General features: G+C 38.3%; 1 protein-coding gene across 1 annotated transcript in view; it reads left to right on the forward strand.

The window, feature by feature from the left end:
- The window catches only part of LOC120728558 (transient receptor potential cation channel subfamily M member 5-like), a 77,911-nt gene extending 61,579 nt beyond the window's left edge, over positions 1-16,332 (forward strand). Inside the window, exons 14-32 of the mRNA XM_040023573.1 lie at positions 2,750-2,879; positions 3,049-3,194; positions 3,359-3,471; positions 3,547-3,660; positions 3,769-3,809; positions 3,901-4,133; positions 4,500-4,612; positions 4,921-5,053; positions 5,143-5,323; positions 5,510-5,669; positions 5,769-5,950; positions 6,304-6,436; positions 6,522-6,585; positions 7,455-7,548; positions 14,871-14,989; positions 15,152-15,223; positions 15,332-15,386; positions 15,469-15,505; positions 15,601-16,332. Coding sequence (XP_039879507.1) covers positions 2,750-2,879; positions 3,049-3,194; positions 3,359-3,471; positions 3,547-3,660; positions 3,769-3,809; positions 3,901-4,133; positions 4,500-4,612; positions 4,921-5,053; positions 5,143-5,323; positions 5,510-5,669; positions 5,769-5,950; positions 6,304-6,436; positions 6,522-6,585; positions 7,455-7,548; positions 14,871-14,989; positions 15,152-15,223; positions 15,332-15,386; positions 15,469-15,505; positions 15,601-15,622 — 2,142 coding nt within the window. The 3' untranslated portion in view covers positions 15,623-16,332. The remainder of the gene's footprint in view (positions 1-2,749; positions 2,880-3,048; positions 3,195-3,358; positions 3,472-3,546; positions 3,661-3,768; positions 3,810-3,900; positions 4,134-4,499; positions 4,613-4,920; positions 5,054-5,142; positions 5,324-5,509; positions 5,670-5,768; positions 5,951-6,303; positions 6,437-6,521; positions 6,586-7,454; positions 7,549-14,870; positions 14,990-15,151; positions 15,224-15,331; positions 15,387-15,468; positions 15,506-15,600) is intronic.
- Positions 16,333-16,573: the final 241 nt, after the last annotated feature.

A 16,573-nucleotide genomic window follows, 5' to 3' on the forward strand; every position in this document is an offset into this window, starting at 1 on the left:
GCGCATGCAGACTTTTTGATGGGCGGAGCAATGTAATCATGCATGGACTGATTTGCGTGCTTACAACACAGAAGAAGTCCAAACATGGACGAACTAATTGCTAAAAAAAATATAAAGTCGCCAATTTGGGATTTCTTTGGCTTGACACCGGAAGAAAGAAGTAAACCTAATGATGTAACCAAAGCGATGTGCCACTTGTGCAGACATAGTGTGAACAAAGGGCTCAAATACAACTAACTTGCTGTGATGGCATCAGCCACACAGGGGTAAATTAGTCCAATTTTCACTTTATTAGTTTGCTTTGCAGTTTTCTTCATTAATCATTTGGTTAAACCTAACACTGGTATTATGAGGCGCGCACATAGTAACATTGTGTGGTTTTTCTAAAATGTTTTGTTATATTAATTATGTTTCTCTTTCTTTGAGTTACCTGGGTTTGGGCGGTGGCTGTTTCCTGTCTGGGCAAAAGGCGTGGCTGAGGACTCTGGGGACAAAATGCCTGCTCAGCAGGACCAACCATGGGCTTACCAGGAGCAGGGGTGTTTTAGGTTTAGTTAGGTTATTCTGTGCTTAGTTAATATTAGTGTGTGTTTTGTTTTCCCCCCCTATTGTGTTCAAATGGTTTGGCCAAATCATTATAAAAGCTACCCTCATGTGTCTTTGTAATTAGGTCAGTTTGTGAGTTAAGTTGTGTCTCACTTTGTTTTGTTTAAGTTTCTGGAAATTACTTTTTGTAGAGTTATATTTAGTTGACCTGTTTTATGGGCCTGCTAAGTATGGTTTTGAATTTTGTTAATTTTGGACTTTTTGAGGGTTAAAATAAAGAAAACCCTTTTTGAAGATATTTTTTTGCCTGTGTCCTCTTTGCTTTGGCTGCTTGGTCCCTCACACTTGCATATGTTTTGTTTTTTTTTCTTTTTCTGAACATAGGCTACTGCCTTTCTTTCGGTTATGTGTTTGAGTAAATGAATCTCTGAATTGGGGCGCACACTAAGGAAGGTGCATTTGCTCGCAGATGAAAGAGGGGGCTTTTAAAACAGCGCTATTATTATTATATTTTTCTGTTGACTGCTTCCATTAGCTCCATCATTATTAGCAAACTTACTCATGGGCAAATAAATAAATAAATCGCCCTTGTAAAAACAATCTGAGCCATCGTCGATAGTCGATATATTCAGCACATACTGCACTTACTACCTTTTAGGACTGCCACAAATGATTATTTTGATAGTCGACTAGTCACCGACTATTTTTGAGATTAGTCGACTAATCAGATCATCATTCATTGGACGTGAAACGTACAGCTTAGTGCACCAGCATGCATCTGCTCTTATATAACTATCATTAGCTTACAGCTTGAAGTTCTTAAGGTATGTGCTGACTAAAAACAAAGACAAGTTGATAGTTTATTAAATTTTAATGAAATTTGCAGATTCTCTTGGTGGCGTTTAATAAACTCAGCCGTCTGCTCTTTGCTCCCTAAAATATAACAGGACATTGGAGTAAATTTGTGACCATCCCATACTTCTGTTTAATCAGTTCTCTGTTTGATGTTTATTCAGCTGTGTGAAAACTATAACTTAACTAATCTCAGCCAAACCGATTTACTCAGGAACAAATAAAACACTGAAAAAAGCCCAACAATAACATTTTTAAATTATCTAAGTGACTTATATATCATGTTTAACCTGAGTAGCCAAAGATCGCGGGGGTCTGAAAATGATTTGCCAAGAGTTCGCTGTTCTCACCGGCTCTAATGAGCCTTGAACCCTGGCTAGCTATCAAGCTGGTGGGTAACAGACGTGTCCGAAAATGTCGGAGCGCTTTTGCAAATATGTGGTGTCTTGATAAACTGAGCAGATATTTGAAGTTTGCACAGCTACATTCTCGACTGAAAATATCTTAAAAGTTTATTTTGTGACCCAGAAAGAATAATTAGGGTAATATTTAAACTAAGTAGCTGCCGCCATTGTTGGAAACTGGGCCGCGCTATGAATTCTGGGATATGCTGGGCCATGAAGGATACACCTGACCTGATTCCCTTCCGCTAGAGATCGGGTAGTGACACTTTCAAATCTGGGGAAATGAAGGACGCATTTTTCGGCCGCATTTGGAAGCATCTTTGAATTTGGACAGCCTTCATCGCGATGCTGTAACGTAATCGGCCTACAAATGCGGCCTCCGAAGGATGCGGACCCTGAATTTGGACACAGCTACGATCTTGGGGACTGCTTCTTCTTCTTCTTTGGGGTGTAACGGCAGCTTACACTCTTGAATCCTACTTATTCCTGCGTCTTTCAGGATCTTGCAAAGCTTCAAACGATGCGTCGACTATTTAATAAGTCGTCAACGATTTTGATAGTCGCCGTAATCATGACTAGTTGACTAATCGTGACAGCCCTACTACCTTTAGGTATTGGGATGATATCCTTGGACTCATTACCAGATGTTATGCTGGTGCAGTGGATAATATGGTGATTATAAACTGGCAGTTACTGGAGGATGAAGGAATTGATACCACTGAGTGGTCCCCATGCTAACCTAGGATCCTGTCTCCCTGGACACATTTTCTTTAAATTCAGTTAATAATTTTAATTTCCATCAAACATTTTGGCGTCCTTTCATTCCTAACACATTACTCAGTCCAAATCAATACAGATATGAGTTTTTCCCTATTGAAATCTAATGAGTTTTCAAAGTGTTCCTCTAAGAAAAACAATCAGAAAATATATAATTGCTTGCTTTCCAGGCAGGTGAGGCAGTCCTGAGTGCTCTTGGTGGCTGTAAGATACTCAGAGAACTGTCCAAACGGGAGGATGAGACTGAAACCAAACTCTCCATGAAAGAACTGGCCCAGAAGTTTGAGAACCTGGCTCATGGTGAGACAATAACTACAACTGTCTGCTACTGTTGATGTTATAATAATTAGATATTTCAAAACCATTTCACAAAGAGCCCTTTGATTTTTCCTTTTAAAAGCTTATGTAACACAATAATAACAAACCTATCTAACTCTTTGTCATGTGTCTTGTGTCTACTTTACCTCAGATATTTTCAGCTCTTGCTATCGCAGTGATGAAAACCGCTCTTTCAGCCTGCTGATTAGAAAGTCTCCTGTCTGGGGTCACAGCACCTGTCTTCAGATGGGTGTGAGCTCTGATGCTCGGCGTTTCTTCAGTAATGATGGTGTACAGGTGTGTCTTATCTTTAATTCATGTTGTTGTCATGATTTCAAAGATGAATCAGATGAATTTTACAAAGGAAATATAGCATGATATTTGTAAAATAACACAACACTTCATGTTGAGCCGGTGAGCTGCTGTTGATGGATAAGGACTGCTTTTCTGTGCTCTTCCAGTCTCTGTTGTCCCAGATCTGGTGGGGTGATATGAAGAGGAACACAGAGATCTGGAAGCTTCTGCTCGTGTTCTTCTGCCCCATCCTCTGCTACACCAACCTCATCTCTTTCAGGTAAAATTTTTAATTTAAGGTTTGTAAATTATTTTTTAATATTTTTTTAAACATTTGCCACTTTTTTCCCCGCAGGAATCAATACGATCAGCAAGAGGAAGAGAGGATGCTTTTTGAGGATGAGCTGGATCAGGACACTGACAGTCTCTATGGGAACACTGTCTTCTCTTTCTCTGACATCAAGCAGCAGTAATATTTCTACCTGCACTCTACAGTATTAATCTGTAAAACATCAGTTTGTTATTTATTTGCATTAGTCTACTAATTTACTTTAAAATGTTTTTTTTAATATCTCAGTGAAGTTGACTCCGAAGGTCAAAAGAGTGATGCCATTAAAGGTGAGTCCTTTTCAACGAGTCATCTGATTCTTGCTCCATATGCTGTCATTTTTAGTCACCTGCTTATCTATGTTTATAATCTTTGATACAGGCGTACCCCAACGACTGCCACAAAGTCCATTCATAGTGTCACGCTGGTGTCAGTTCTGGTTTGCACCGGTCACCTCATTTCTGGGCAACGTCCTGATGTACTTCCTGTTTCTCTTGCTTTTCGCCTACGTGCTATTGGTGGATTTCAAGCCCCCACCACCCTCAGGTCCAGCTGCCACTGAGTGTGTGTTGTACTTCTGGGTATTCACCCTCGTTTGTGAGGAGATCCGACAGGTGAGTGAAGAGACACATCTTACTTAGAACTTTGTTCGCCAAAATGTTTAACTGTATAAAATGTGAAGTGAACAACTGAATGCAGCAATATGCACTTAATTGAAATCTTTTTTTTTTAATTGCACATAGTAGAAAGAGACAATATGTGTGTCATTGGAACACAGTGGTTAACATGCTGTCGTCTCACAAGCATTAAATTGAAGATGGACACAAAAATAAATAAACAAAATTAATACGCTTCAAGGTGCATGTATAGGCAGGTATATAAAAACTATTATCATACTAAAGTATGTTGATAGTTTTTATTATTGTAGTTTTTGTTTTCTGACGATCTGTTAAGTTTATTTTTTTTTCATCTTCTTCAAGACGCTTTTTTTGGGGACGACCTGGAGTCAAAGTTTCAGACTCTACATTCAGGATGTGTGGAATAAATGTGATCTCACTGCCATCAGCCTGTTCATTGTCGGACTGATTTGCAGGTATGGACAAGATATAAAAATGATATCTTAATCTTAGATTGCCCATCAAAAACTTTCCACAACACTACATACAGTTTAGTTTGTCATTGCATGATTGTAACATTTATGAAATCACAGTATTTGTTTTGTGGTACTTGTTTGGCTTCTTAAGTGTGTCTCAAATAATTTTTTTAATACTTAGTTTTTAGTCACTTAAATTTAAAACATTTCCTCAGTTAACAACCCAAATGTCACTGGTTAATTTACAGGTTTGCCACCAGGTGGTGCTGCTGCCTCACTGATTCAGCTTTACTGTGCTTGTGTTTCAGGATGTTTCACCGGTCACATGAATTTGGCCGAGATGTCCTGTGTTTGGACTACATGGTCTTCACCCTTCGCCTCATTCACATTTTTGCCATTCACAAGCAGCTGGGGCCAAAAATCATCATTGTAGGAAATATGGTGAGAAAGTTACCATCAGTTGGAATTATACCAGGAATATGTGTTTAATAATACAATGTGAGCAACAACATGACAATTTCCTTGTTTAGATGAAGGATATTTTCTTCTTCCTCTTCTTCCTGGGAGTGTGGATCTTGGCGTACGGAGTTGCCAATCAGGCTCTGATCTATTCCTACGATCCAAATCCAAATCGCATTTTTCTGAGAGTTTTCTACATGCCATACTTGCACATCTTTGGATACGGCTCTTCCATCGAGGAAGAGATGGATGGTACAAGTGTTTGTGCAATTTGCATGAAACGAAGAAAATTGTTATTACACTGAAATCAGTTTTAAAATGCTGCTTTTTTCTACTGCAGCTTTTTAAAATTCATCACAGCAATTAGAAATTGAGTTATTTTTTTATAATTGTAACCCTTATTTTAACCTTTCTCCTTTTATCTCTATTTTGTGACAGTGGGCCGGGAACTAAACTGCACAGACAATGTGACTTTGATTGAGAGCGGAGAAGAGCCGTGTAGAAATCAGGATAGTAACTGGCTGGTAGTGATTCTGCTAGTTGTATATCTCCTGGTCACCAACATCCTGCTCGTCAACCTAGTCATTGCCATGTTTAGGTAAAGAACCAGTCTGTCATTATGTTTCTCTGACTACATTCACAAACTGTGAATGGTTTGATTTGACTCAGTGGCTCTGATCTGCTTGTATCCACACAGCTACACTTTCTCTGAAGTGCAGGAACACAGTGACATCTATTGGAAGTTCCAGCGTTACAACCTGATTGTCGAGTACCACTCCCGTCCTTCTTTGGCTCCGCCTTTCATTATCCTCTCACACATCAAAGTCTTTATCAAGAGGATCATCCACAAAGTGCCCTCTGTAAAGATCCACCACTTTGGTCAGTATTGGATCAGGAGTCTTAGTTCACAATAATACAATAAATTTATTAATTTAATAAAGTTATTGCTTTATTATATTGAAATAATAAGTGTAACAGGTGAGAAAGCCACAGTTGAATTGGAATTGGATACTTTGTTAAATATCTTCCAGTTGTTGTTGTTCACAAATGAGTTTTTATGGGGTTTTTTGATCAGTTGCTGCCATGTTATCACTAAGTTACTCACTAAAAATTGCACTGTCTAAATGAGAATGGGCTCTTTGTTTATTTGCAAACTGACCTCAGCTTAGCACCGATGTAAACAAACAGTAAGTTGAAAGGTAATCGATTCAAACCTTTGTCTTTTCTATCAGTGTTAGACTTTGAACCAAAGGCAGCGAACAGATTATCAACATGGGAAACGATTCAGAAGGAAGACTTCCTGACTGCTCGAAACAAGATCCAGAAAAGCAGCGACTCAGAAAGGCTCAAACGGATGTCTGCAAAGTAAGCAAAGCATCCTACTCCACTGTAGCAGCAAAATGAAATTGTGACTCCATCATTCTGAAGAATGTTTATTTTTTTGTTATAGGGTAGATGATGTGCTTAAACGTCTGACTGAAAGCAAAGAGTTTGAACACAGACTACAGGCTCAGGTAAAACAGAAGCATTTTTCTGAAGCTCTCACTTTGTCATTTAATACCCTTTGACTCATTCCTCATACATATGTAGAAATGCTGTGAAAGAGCATGTCTACACAGTCAAAGTATTTTATATAGAGATTAGGGAGTATAATGACAGAAAGATGGAACATGGGGGAAAACACCTACTATAAAGCAGAAAGGCAGTTTAAGTTGGGTTTATGCAAAGTTGTTTGCTGGCTGAGGTCAGAGATAATGTGGGAGATGGTAAGTAATGCATATTTAATATTTTGGAGAAAAAAACAGCCAATAGTTTTGGTTGCACATTAGTTAGAGTGTTAGAAAGTGACAAATTGTGGTCTTGTAGAAATGAAAGGTGAGTTTTAGTTTTAGTTGGTAGGTGGATTTTGGTCACTAGATGGAGCCAGGCAAGCTGTCTCTATTTCATCTGTCTTTGAACTAAGCTAAGCTAGGCTTTGCTGCCCTCATGTATGTCTTTGATGATGCAGTTTCCTTATTCAAGATGATTTTCTCCAGTAGGAGACAAAACACCTTTAAGCACAAAAACATTTTTACTCTCTGAGCTTTCCAATTATTAAAATAGTACTTTATGTTAATGCTCAAATGGGACTACATAATATTTATTTGATATAAATACTGAAATTAAACAGATTATTTCAATCTTTTTTGTGTTTTGTTATAGACACAAAGACAAGACATGCAATAAACAGAAAGTTTGAACACATATATCTCTGCCATTATTCATTATTGATATCAATAAAAAATAAGTCATCCTTTTCTCACTTGGTTTTCATTTAGATTTAAGAATAACTATTCTATTCTGGACTTTTATGATATTCTGATATTCTGCTCTTTCTTCTCAGATGGAGCAATACTCAACTGTCCTCAACTGGGTTGTGGATATTTTAGCACAAGGAAGTACAGTCAAACCTCCTCGTGCCCTGCCTGTGTTACGAGGTACTTCCCAGAACTTATGAAATCAGTTTTGCTTACAAAACAGCCTGCATGTTGAAAAAGTCACACTGCTTTCACTCGGGTTTTATTGCAGTAAGTAAGCAGATAACATGTCATCTTCATTGCTTTAGTTTTAAAAGCGCTTACTAAATCTTTTACATTGTAGTCGGATTTTCTGTGATGTTGTCTATCAGGGGTCATATTGAGAGCACGTTAATACTTTTTTTTTGCTCCGTTACACTGCAAATATGGGCCGTATTTTTATGTGTGCATTATTGTTTTCTATTTAATCAAGTTTTTATGCAGTATAATACATTTATTTTTAATATGACAACAAAGGAATTTGTTGCTGAGAGTTTGGTTAAAAAAGCATGCCACAATTCATGTGGTATGCCTTTTGGACAAATGAGACCAAAGTATTGATATTTGGATTATTTAAATAATTTCAGAGATTTTTTTTTATTAGATCATTATCTAGTTATTATGTCCTTGTAGAGAAATTCTTAGAAGTGAATGATGTATGCCTGTTTCACGTGGCTGCACTATACAAAAAAGGTTCCTTGTCTTGTCTAATTCTTGGCACAAAATCAAAGTGCAGAGTGAGCAAATACATTCCAGACAGTCAGGCCTGTCTGGTTTCATAACGTAGTAGGTAACTTGTAGGTAAGAAAAGAAACCAAGGGTAAAATCTAGGTTTCTTTCGAATTCTCGTTTTATGCAGATGACACAGTGATCTATTGTTCATCTACTTGATTAGTACAAACACTTGAATTTCTTGAGGCAGTCTTAGATGTTGTTCAGTCTCATTAAACTTACTTTGTTTCATTTTCTTTTCCCTTTCCTTCCCTTTTTGCATTACTGTGATCTGCTCCTTTTAAACATACCAGGGCAGCACCTAAAGAGGCTGTATACTGTTTGTTATTGTGCTTTATGTTTGATCACTAGTTGCGAAAATTATGTACATCACTGTTCTCTGTATGCTGCTGCTAAGTGCTAATTTCTGAATATCCCCATCTCTGTATATAATTGTTTTTTAATCTAAAAATGTCTGGTCGAGGGCACCAGTTTAGGTCACTGAGATGAGCAGGTGACCATATGCCATATGGCTGAGAGCAGAGGTGGGACCAAGTCATTGTTTTGCAAGTCTCAAGTAAGTCTCAAGTCTTTATCCTCAAGTCTCAAGTCAAGTCTCAAGTAATGTCAGGCAAGTCAGAGTCGAGTCTCAAGTCACTGGTGTAAAAGTCCGAGTAAAGTCACAAGTCTGAAATTTTGAATTTCAAGTCCTTTCGAGTCTTTAAAAAAAAAAAAACGAAAAAATAATGTTGCAGTTATATGCTAAATGTAAATATTAGACCATGTAATTTTTAAATCTGTGTTTTTCTCAACACATGACAAAATAGTGAACTTAGAAAATATACACAAATTGTGAAATTGCACCTCTTTAAAATGCAGCTCAATTAAACCTAGCTCCAAGAATAATTTTCACCAACAGTTCTGAGATAAGCTGCATGTTATTCTTGGATGCGGTTGTAGGACCGGCTTTAAAATCGCATGACAAAAATATCATACATAAATAAATGATTTTTTTTTTTTAAATATCATTTAAAAAAAAAAACTGCATCACCAACGTAGCCTGGACAACATTTGCTAGTTAGATAAAGTCAGCTATCTCATTGTAGCATATTTATATGCATATTTATAATTATACGCTTCTTGGAGTGAGTGCATACACTCGTGAAGTTTAGTAACTTCAGGTCACTGCAACAAGCCCAGGTACAGTTTACCGACGGATGGGTACAGGACCTTGAAATGCACCGTGTAGAACGAAAGACCATCGTACCTATCATAAGTTTACCAGTCTCACAAATCGTCTTCATAAATACACATTCGTTAACCGTTTATTAATAGGACCTTTGAGCTCAAGGGTAATTAATTAGTAGTGGAAATAATTTCTGGTACGCGTTACAGAAATGTAGCAGTGACAATAATATTGTATGTTGTAATCGCACTGGACAATTAGTGATACAAAGCAACTGTTTTATCCTGTGAATAAAAGTATATGTTTTTGTCAATGTACCATAATAACAGAAGCGAAACGCAATATTGTGTCAGGACAATTCACTATTTATGAACAATAAATAAAGGAGCATAGCGCGACAATTTCTGTTCAGCGCCAGACTTGCTTGTAACCTATATCACCAATTATGTTATGAAAATGACGCATTAACTACTAAAAAACACTGACCTTCGTGTAAATGCTTGGAGCAGACTAACCTGTGAGCTGGAGGGTTCTGGGACGTTATATTTGGTCTTTGAATGGCTGCAATCCAGGCCATCCGTCGCGTCTTTGTTACTTCGGAAACATGGCTTGAACAATTTCTCTTCAACGACGTAATCCGATAACAACCGATCTCTTTACCCGTCGGCTTCCCGTGGCTGTCATGCGACCGGCTATTGCAGTTAATAATACAACAGCTTCTTGACATTTTTGTGTTTCTTTTTATCGCTGTGTGACTGATTTCAATTGAAAGCCTGCGTGCGCTAGTACCTCTTGCCATGAGTTCCCAGAATCCTTTGCGGTTTACCCGTGAATGACGTCACATTTTCAATCTCTATATAATATGCATGTTAAATTTTATATTTGGGGTGAAATATCAAGTCTTTTCAAGTAAACCGGTTCAAGTCCAATTCAAGTCCCAGGTCATTGGTGTAAAAGTCCAAGTCAAGTCACAAGTCTTAGAACATTTTTTCAAGTCAAGTCTAAAGTCATAAAATTAATGACTCGAGTCTGACTCGAGTCCAAGTCATGTGACTCGAGTCCACACCTCTGGCTGAGAGCACCTGGCCTGGGATCAAATCTGACCCGCAGCACTTTGCCACATGTCTTCCCCTTACTCTGCTTTCCTGTAACTCTTCACTGCACCTATCTAATAAAGCCAGAAAAAAGCCATGTGTCTGTATATGTAAAAACCACAACCAGTCTACGCTTTGACAATATTATACAAATGTTTGTCTCCAGGGTCAGAATGGAGTTGTGAATAGACATTTTAAAATATCCTGTCCCCTTTGTGCTGCAGTAATCTACATAAGAAGTTCAGACTGCACAACTGATTATCAGACTCATGATGGGGGAGTTTAAGTCCATTTTTAAAAAGTGTGAGAATTGTGAGCTCTTTGGGCCAGTTTGACTGCTTTTATTACCACTCTTGTAATAATGTTTGCTTTTTGTGTTCACCTGTCTGGACTGGACTGCATTAGCTTTTTCTTTGTGTATTTGCTGAAACTTCTGCTCCGCTCTTTGCCAGGTGTGTCTGTAAAAACAGATTTAAATCTCAATGAGATTTGAATGAATAAAGAATAATAATAAAAATACTTTTGAATGTGATCATTTTAGTAAACTTGATGAAAGAACCTATTATTTGTCATTAATAAATACATTTTAATTGTGTGCACAATGTGGGATTGTAATAGTTGGATCTACTATGCACATAAGTGTCGTGGATAGTGTTAAAGAAGCATGCTGGTGCTCAGTTTCAGTCTGCCATGGCTCCATTGAAGGTCACATAGTGGAACAAGCCATTGAAGGAGCCTTCACTGTAAATAGCTGCGTCACCTGTCAATAACCGGAGGAGGAGCAACTCACACTGAGAGGCACTGTCATCGCTTTCAGCCTGGCTGCTCTCTGCAGTATTGTAGCTGACTGTGCCACTGTGAGTGTGGACTTTATAACACCGTTCTCCTCCTGCTGGCTCCAAAGTTAAAAAAACAAACACAAGAAGACTAAAAAAATGCTACTTTTGGAAAGTAAGCATATGTTCAAAGTGCTTTCCTCTCCATTTCCTTGCATGTACATGCACGTCTACACGATCCTTACGTATTCTCATTTGCTTCAGCAGTGGCAAGAAGAAATTAATTTTGCTGTGTACACTAAAGTAAATAGCAGATACTGAGAAGAATACTCCAAAAATGTGCGAACCATTAATCTAAAAAACCCACACATAGTACATTTATCAAAGTTCTGCTTCTTTCCTGAATAGTTTGGGAGCTATGACAACAAAAGCTGTGTATAGAACCATAACTTTATCTTCAAATTATTTAATTGTTGTAATTTCTAATAAGAAAAAAAAAAATCTTATTTTTGCCCCCCTCCTGCAGTTCAGTAGCCCCCTCCCCCATCCACCAAATGCATACACTCACCTCTCTAATGCTCTGTGTTAAGGGCATCAGGAGCATTCTTCCTCGCCATGTGCCTCTGTCACTCAAGTATACACAGCCACACACAGTCGTGTTTCCACTGTGTCCTCTGTGTTCCCAGCACAAGGCTGGCACTCTGCTCTCTGTGAGCACACTTCTTTTCAAACTGTCTCTCGGGAGTCTGGGAAAAAGACCTGAACACTGCCTAAATCTGCTGCGCCTTAGCAGCTTTTTGTCTTCCATCAACTGTTTTGGTTTTTGGTGGAAGAATAGAGTAACAAGAATAAGACAGTCTTCAAATTCCAAAGCTGCATTTCTCCCAAGATGGCACCTGTAAAATTTTGGGTGGTAGGTCTCCTGCTTGTGCTGCTGTGCTCATCCCAGGTCCCTTTCTCTGCTATTGTAAGTGCCCAAGACTTGAACGAACTGGAGGAAAGCCTCCATGATAGAAATGCTAAGGAAGCTGAAGCTGAAGAAAGTGAAACGGCTGAGGTTGGTGAGGGGAATGAAGAAAAAGATGAAGACTCAGATGATGATGAGGTAGAGACTGATGAAAAGGTGGAAGAAGAACAGGAGGATGAGAAGGAGACAGCAGAGGAGGAAGATGACAATGCTGATAATGAGGAAGAAGATAATTCTGAGGAGAACGGGGATGTTGAGAAGGAAGAAGAAGGTGAGGCTTCAGATGAGGATGATGCAGAAAAGGAAGAATATGAAGCAGAGGAGGATGAAGAAGGTGAGGCTTCAGATGAGGATGATGCAGAAAAGAAAGAATATGAAGAAGAATATGAAGCAGAGGAGGATGAAGAAGGTGAGGCTTCAGATGAGGATGATGCAGAAGAGGAAGAATCTGAAGAAGAATATGCAGCAGAGGAGGATGAAGAGGAAGAGGTGGAGGCAGATGCAGATGAGGAGGAGGAAGTCCCAGCTAATAATGAGGAAGACGACGAGAAGGAAGCAAGGCAAGAGGGTGATGATGAAGAAACTCAAGGAGAGGATGTAGATGAGGATGACTCTGAAGATGAAGATGGTGAATCACACTTTAACAAAAAAACATGCACACATTTTGAAACATATTAATGGGTTACCAAAATACTAAATGGTGCAGTATTTAAAGTTACAACAAATAATGAGATTTTTTGGAACCCCGTGAGTGACTCTGTACTCTACAGTAGCTCTGTGACATTGTTCAGCTTACTAGGGTTACTTTAGGAACACTGTCATACATATCAGTCCTAAAATGGACTGGATTATCTGTGCAACAGCAGGAAGGCAACAGTATCTAAACCATCTATTTTCTAGTGGCCAGTGTAGCTTTTGAGACTTCAAACAAGCACCAAACATTGAATACTTTGAGATTTGTCCAAAAGAGGGTGTTATAAAGGGATTTTTTTTTTTAAAATTTCAGTCATTGCTTCATGCTTGAAAAAAATGACAACAAATTATATTATGGAAAAACAGCACCTGTAGGAATTTTAGCTTTGTTTACAATAAATCTACTTAGACTATTTTGTAAAAACAAACATGTCACATGTGATAGGTTTGTAGCATAAACCTATTCGCTGGAACGTTAAGGACAATTCAACTACACAGCAAAAAGCATTAAACACCAAGTAGGCAAAGTTCTTCGTGTTACTCATATATGAGGGAGAGAACCACGACAAGCGCCGTTCCTTCGCTTGACCCCAGTCGCTCTCGTCCGCTCCCCCGTAACATTGCTCTTTTATTGAGGTTACATGAATATACATAGGTTCATTAACATATGACGTATACATACACACAAAGAGTACCTTGCCTGTGCATTGTGTAAGTATGTGTGTGTGTGTGTGGAGTCAGTGTGTGACCCCATAAATGACTTCCCTAAACCTGCCGGTCTGGAAGTCTGGCAGTTCATCTAAACAAAAGGTACTTAGACTAAAACTGACATAGCTACGTTTATCCTACCATAAAACAATAAGGGAAGGTATGCCCTCTCCCATGCTCCCAGGATGTGGGTGTGAATGCCTGAACACTCTGGAATGCACACCAAGCCCTTGCAGACTATTAAGGATCAAAGCTCTACCAACATGACATTGATTATAACACTCTAAGCATATATGAGTAGATATTTCTAAGCATAAATGACAATCAACAATACAAATCTAACAACATGATGTTATGACAAAAATACAATACAAAAAAAGAGACCATCTGTGCCATATTATTGCATCAAGTAGAATTAAACAGTAGACACGTAACTTGTAAATAAATGGCAGTAATCAGTACTCACTAGAAAAGGTCTTTTTGGATTGTGTGTTAGTACAGAGGCTCAAAAGGCCCAAAGTCACTGTACTCTCAGTGGTTAACTACAAAAAGGCTGAAAAAGTGATGAATGAAGTGGTAAATTACTCCCAAATGAATTGAAATCATTAGCACCAACACAACAATTTGGAAACCCATGTGAATACTTGGGTTTTGATACAGTGAATCAGGAATGCATTCACAGTCTTTCACTTGTTCAAAGGCCCCTGCAGGCCAGGAGAAACAACATTTTCTGGTCTGATGAAAACAGCATGTCTGGAGGAATGTCTGGAGGAAACTAGGCATTGCTCATCACCCGGCCAATACCATCACAGTGAAGCATGGCGGTGGTAGTGTCAGACAGTGGGGATGGTTTTGGTAGCAGGAACTGGCAGTTATTGTAGTAATTGTTGCAAAAGGTGTTAGTATTGAACAAAGGTTGTGAATACTTATGTAAAACTTATATAATTGTATTTTATTTTGGATAAATTTGCAAGAATTTCCTGCAAAATATTTTCAAGACAAATAGGGTTATAATCATATATTTATTTAGACAATTTAATGTTCTACAAGATACAGTTGGCTCTATTCCACAGCGTGTCTTGTCCTGTCTTCCTCCGCTCACTCCCAACCAATCACTATAGCTACCTCTCAATTTTCTTCCTGTTAGTTTTTTCCAGTCCACTGTCACCAAAGCACTTGCTCACAGAGGGTCATCTGATTATTGGGGTTTTCCCTGGTCCTTACAATATAAAGCACCATTGGGCAACTGTTGTTGTGATTTGGACGTATAAATAAAACTGAATTGAAATTATTAGAATACAGTTCCTGATTCTGTGAACCATTTACAGATGAGTCTGAAGGTAAAGACACAAAGGACAACCAAGGTGACTCAGATGAAGAGGAGGGAGTTACTGACACTCCACAGTTCCACTCTGGATCGTTGTGTAGTGTTTGCTCCATTTGTGAGGTAAAAAAAACAAACAAAAACATGTAATGGAATTAACAGACTTTTTTGTGAATCTACCCAGTAATCACACATCATTATAAGTCCTGTGTTGTCGATTTGCCCTGACTATATACCATATGCACGACTAATCACTCTACGTTGTGGTTTCTTCCCATCTTGTAGCATTGCTCTAATAACTGTGCCAAGTGCCCGTGTGAGGAAGGAGATGAGTCAGATCACTGCGAGCACTGCCAAGTAAGCATCTTGACTTAAAAAGGATTATAACTGCTGTAATAATACACAGCACTTCATTTTGCCCTGTGCCTCTTTGCGTTAATCGGTTTTATTTGTTTTGTTTTCCAGGGTTGTTCAACTTGCTACATTTGTCCCATTCTTTGTGACACAGTTTGCACACCGGGTAATTGCTAGTTGTGATTCTGTGGGGGTACTGTTGTGTGTTCACAGATTTCATTAACTTTGGTTTGACTTAAATTTTGTAGGTGGTTTTGTTGATGAGCTGACTGGATCCCTCTTTCAGTAAGACTATTCACATTTAAAAACACAGAGATATTTTTAGATTCATTATTGTTGTACTGCTGCCTTTACACGTAGTTTTCCTTTTGTTTCTGCAGGACTGTTGCCTCTCTGCTCTGAGCTCCCTGGGAGTTATGTCCATTTGCGTTAATGTGAAACTGCTCACCAGACTTCACCACATCCCACACAAGCTTTTTATGAATTTTGCAAACAAAAGCAAAGACATATTTATGATTTAAATGATACTTAATTCTTTGTTGTAAGAAGAACAGAAAAAAGTCAGTGTGCACAATTTTTCCACACATGATTTCTTCTTTCACTCCTTTCCCCCCACTTTTTTTTTGTCTTTTTATTATTTCTACCAAAGTCCCAAAATTTGATAAAGTCATCTTTTTACTTATGCCAAAGACATTATGTGATTGTAAGGTTTTGGAGTTTTTCTAACTGTAGGTTTAGGAATTTGGGGAATTATTCTTTTTTATTGTGAGAAAGGGCACAATTTGACATTTAGCTTCACAATTACATACCAAATTGAAAAACAAAAATAACTGTTCTGGTTTCAGAAATCCAGCTGGATCTAGAGACACAGTTTGTGCATGGTGTTAATGGAACGCACACACAGACACGCACACATGCACACAGACATATAGGAGCTTGTCATGAATCATGCAGACAAAAAAGATATATAATATATACATTACCAGTCAAACATTTGGACACACCTTCTCATTTAATGGTTTTTCTTTATATTCATGACTATTTATATTGTAGATTGTCACTGAAGGCATCAAAACTATAAAGGAACACATGGAATCATGAAGTAAACCAAGAAATGTGAAATAACTCAAAACATGTTTTATGTTTTAGGTTCTTCAAAACAGCCATGATTTGCTTTGATCACTGCTTTGCATATTCCTGGCATTCTCTCGATGAGCTTCATGAGGTCGTCACCTGAAATGGTTTTCCAACAGAGTTCCCAGAGATGCTGAGCACTTGTTGGCCCTTTTGCCTTCACTCTATGGGAGTGGGACCAAAGAGCTCAAATTTGGACTCATCAGACCAAAGCACAGA

Source organism: Simochromis diagramma, unplaced genomic scaffold (genome assembly GCF_900408965.1).
Source record: "Simochromis diagramma unplaced genomic scaffold, fSimDia1.1 OVJJ01000208.1, whole genome shotgun sequence".
Classification (NCBI taxonomy): domain Eukaryota; kingdom Metazoa; phylum Chordata; class Actinopteri; order Cichliformes; family Cichlidae; genus Simochromis; species Simochromis diagramma.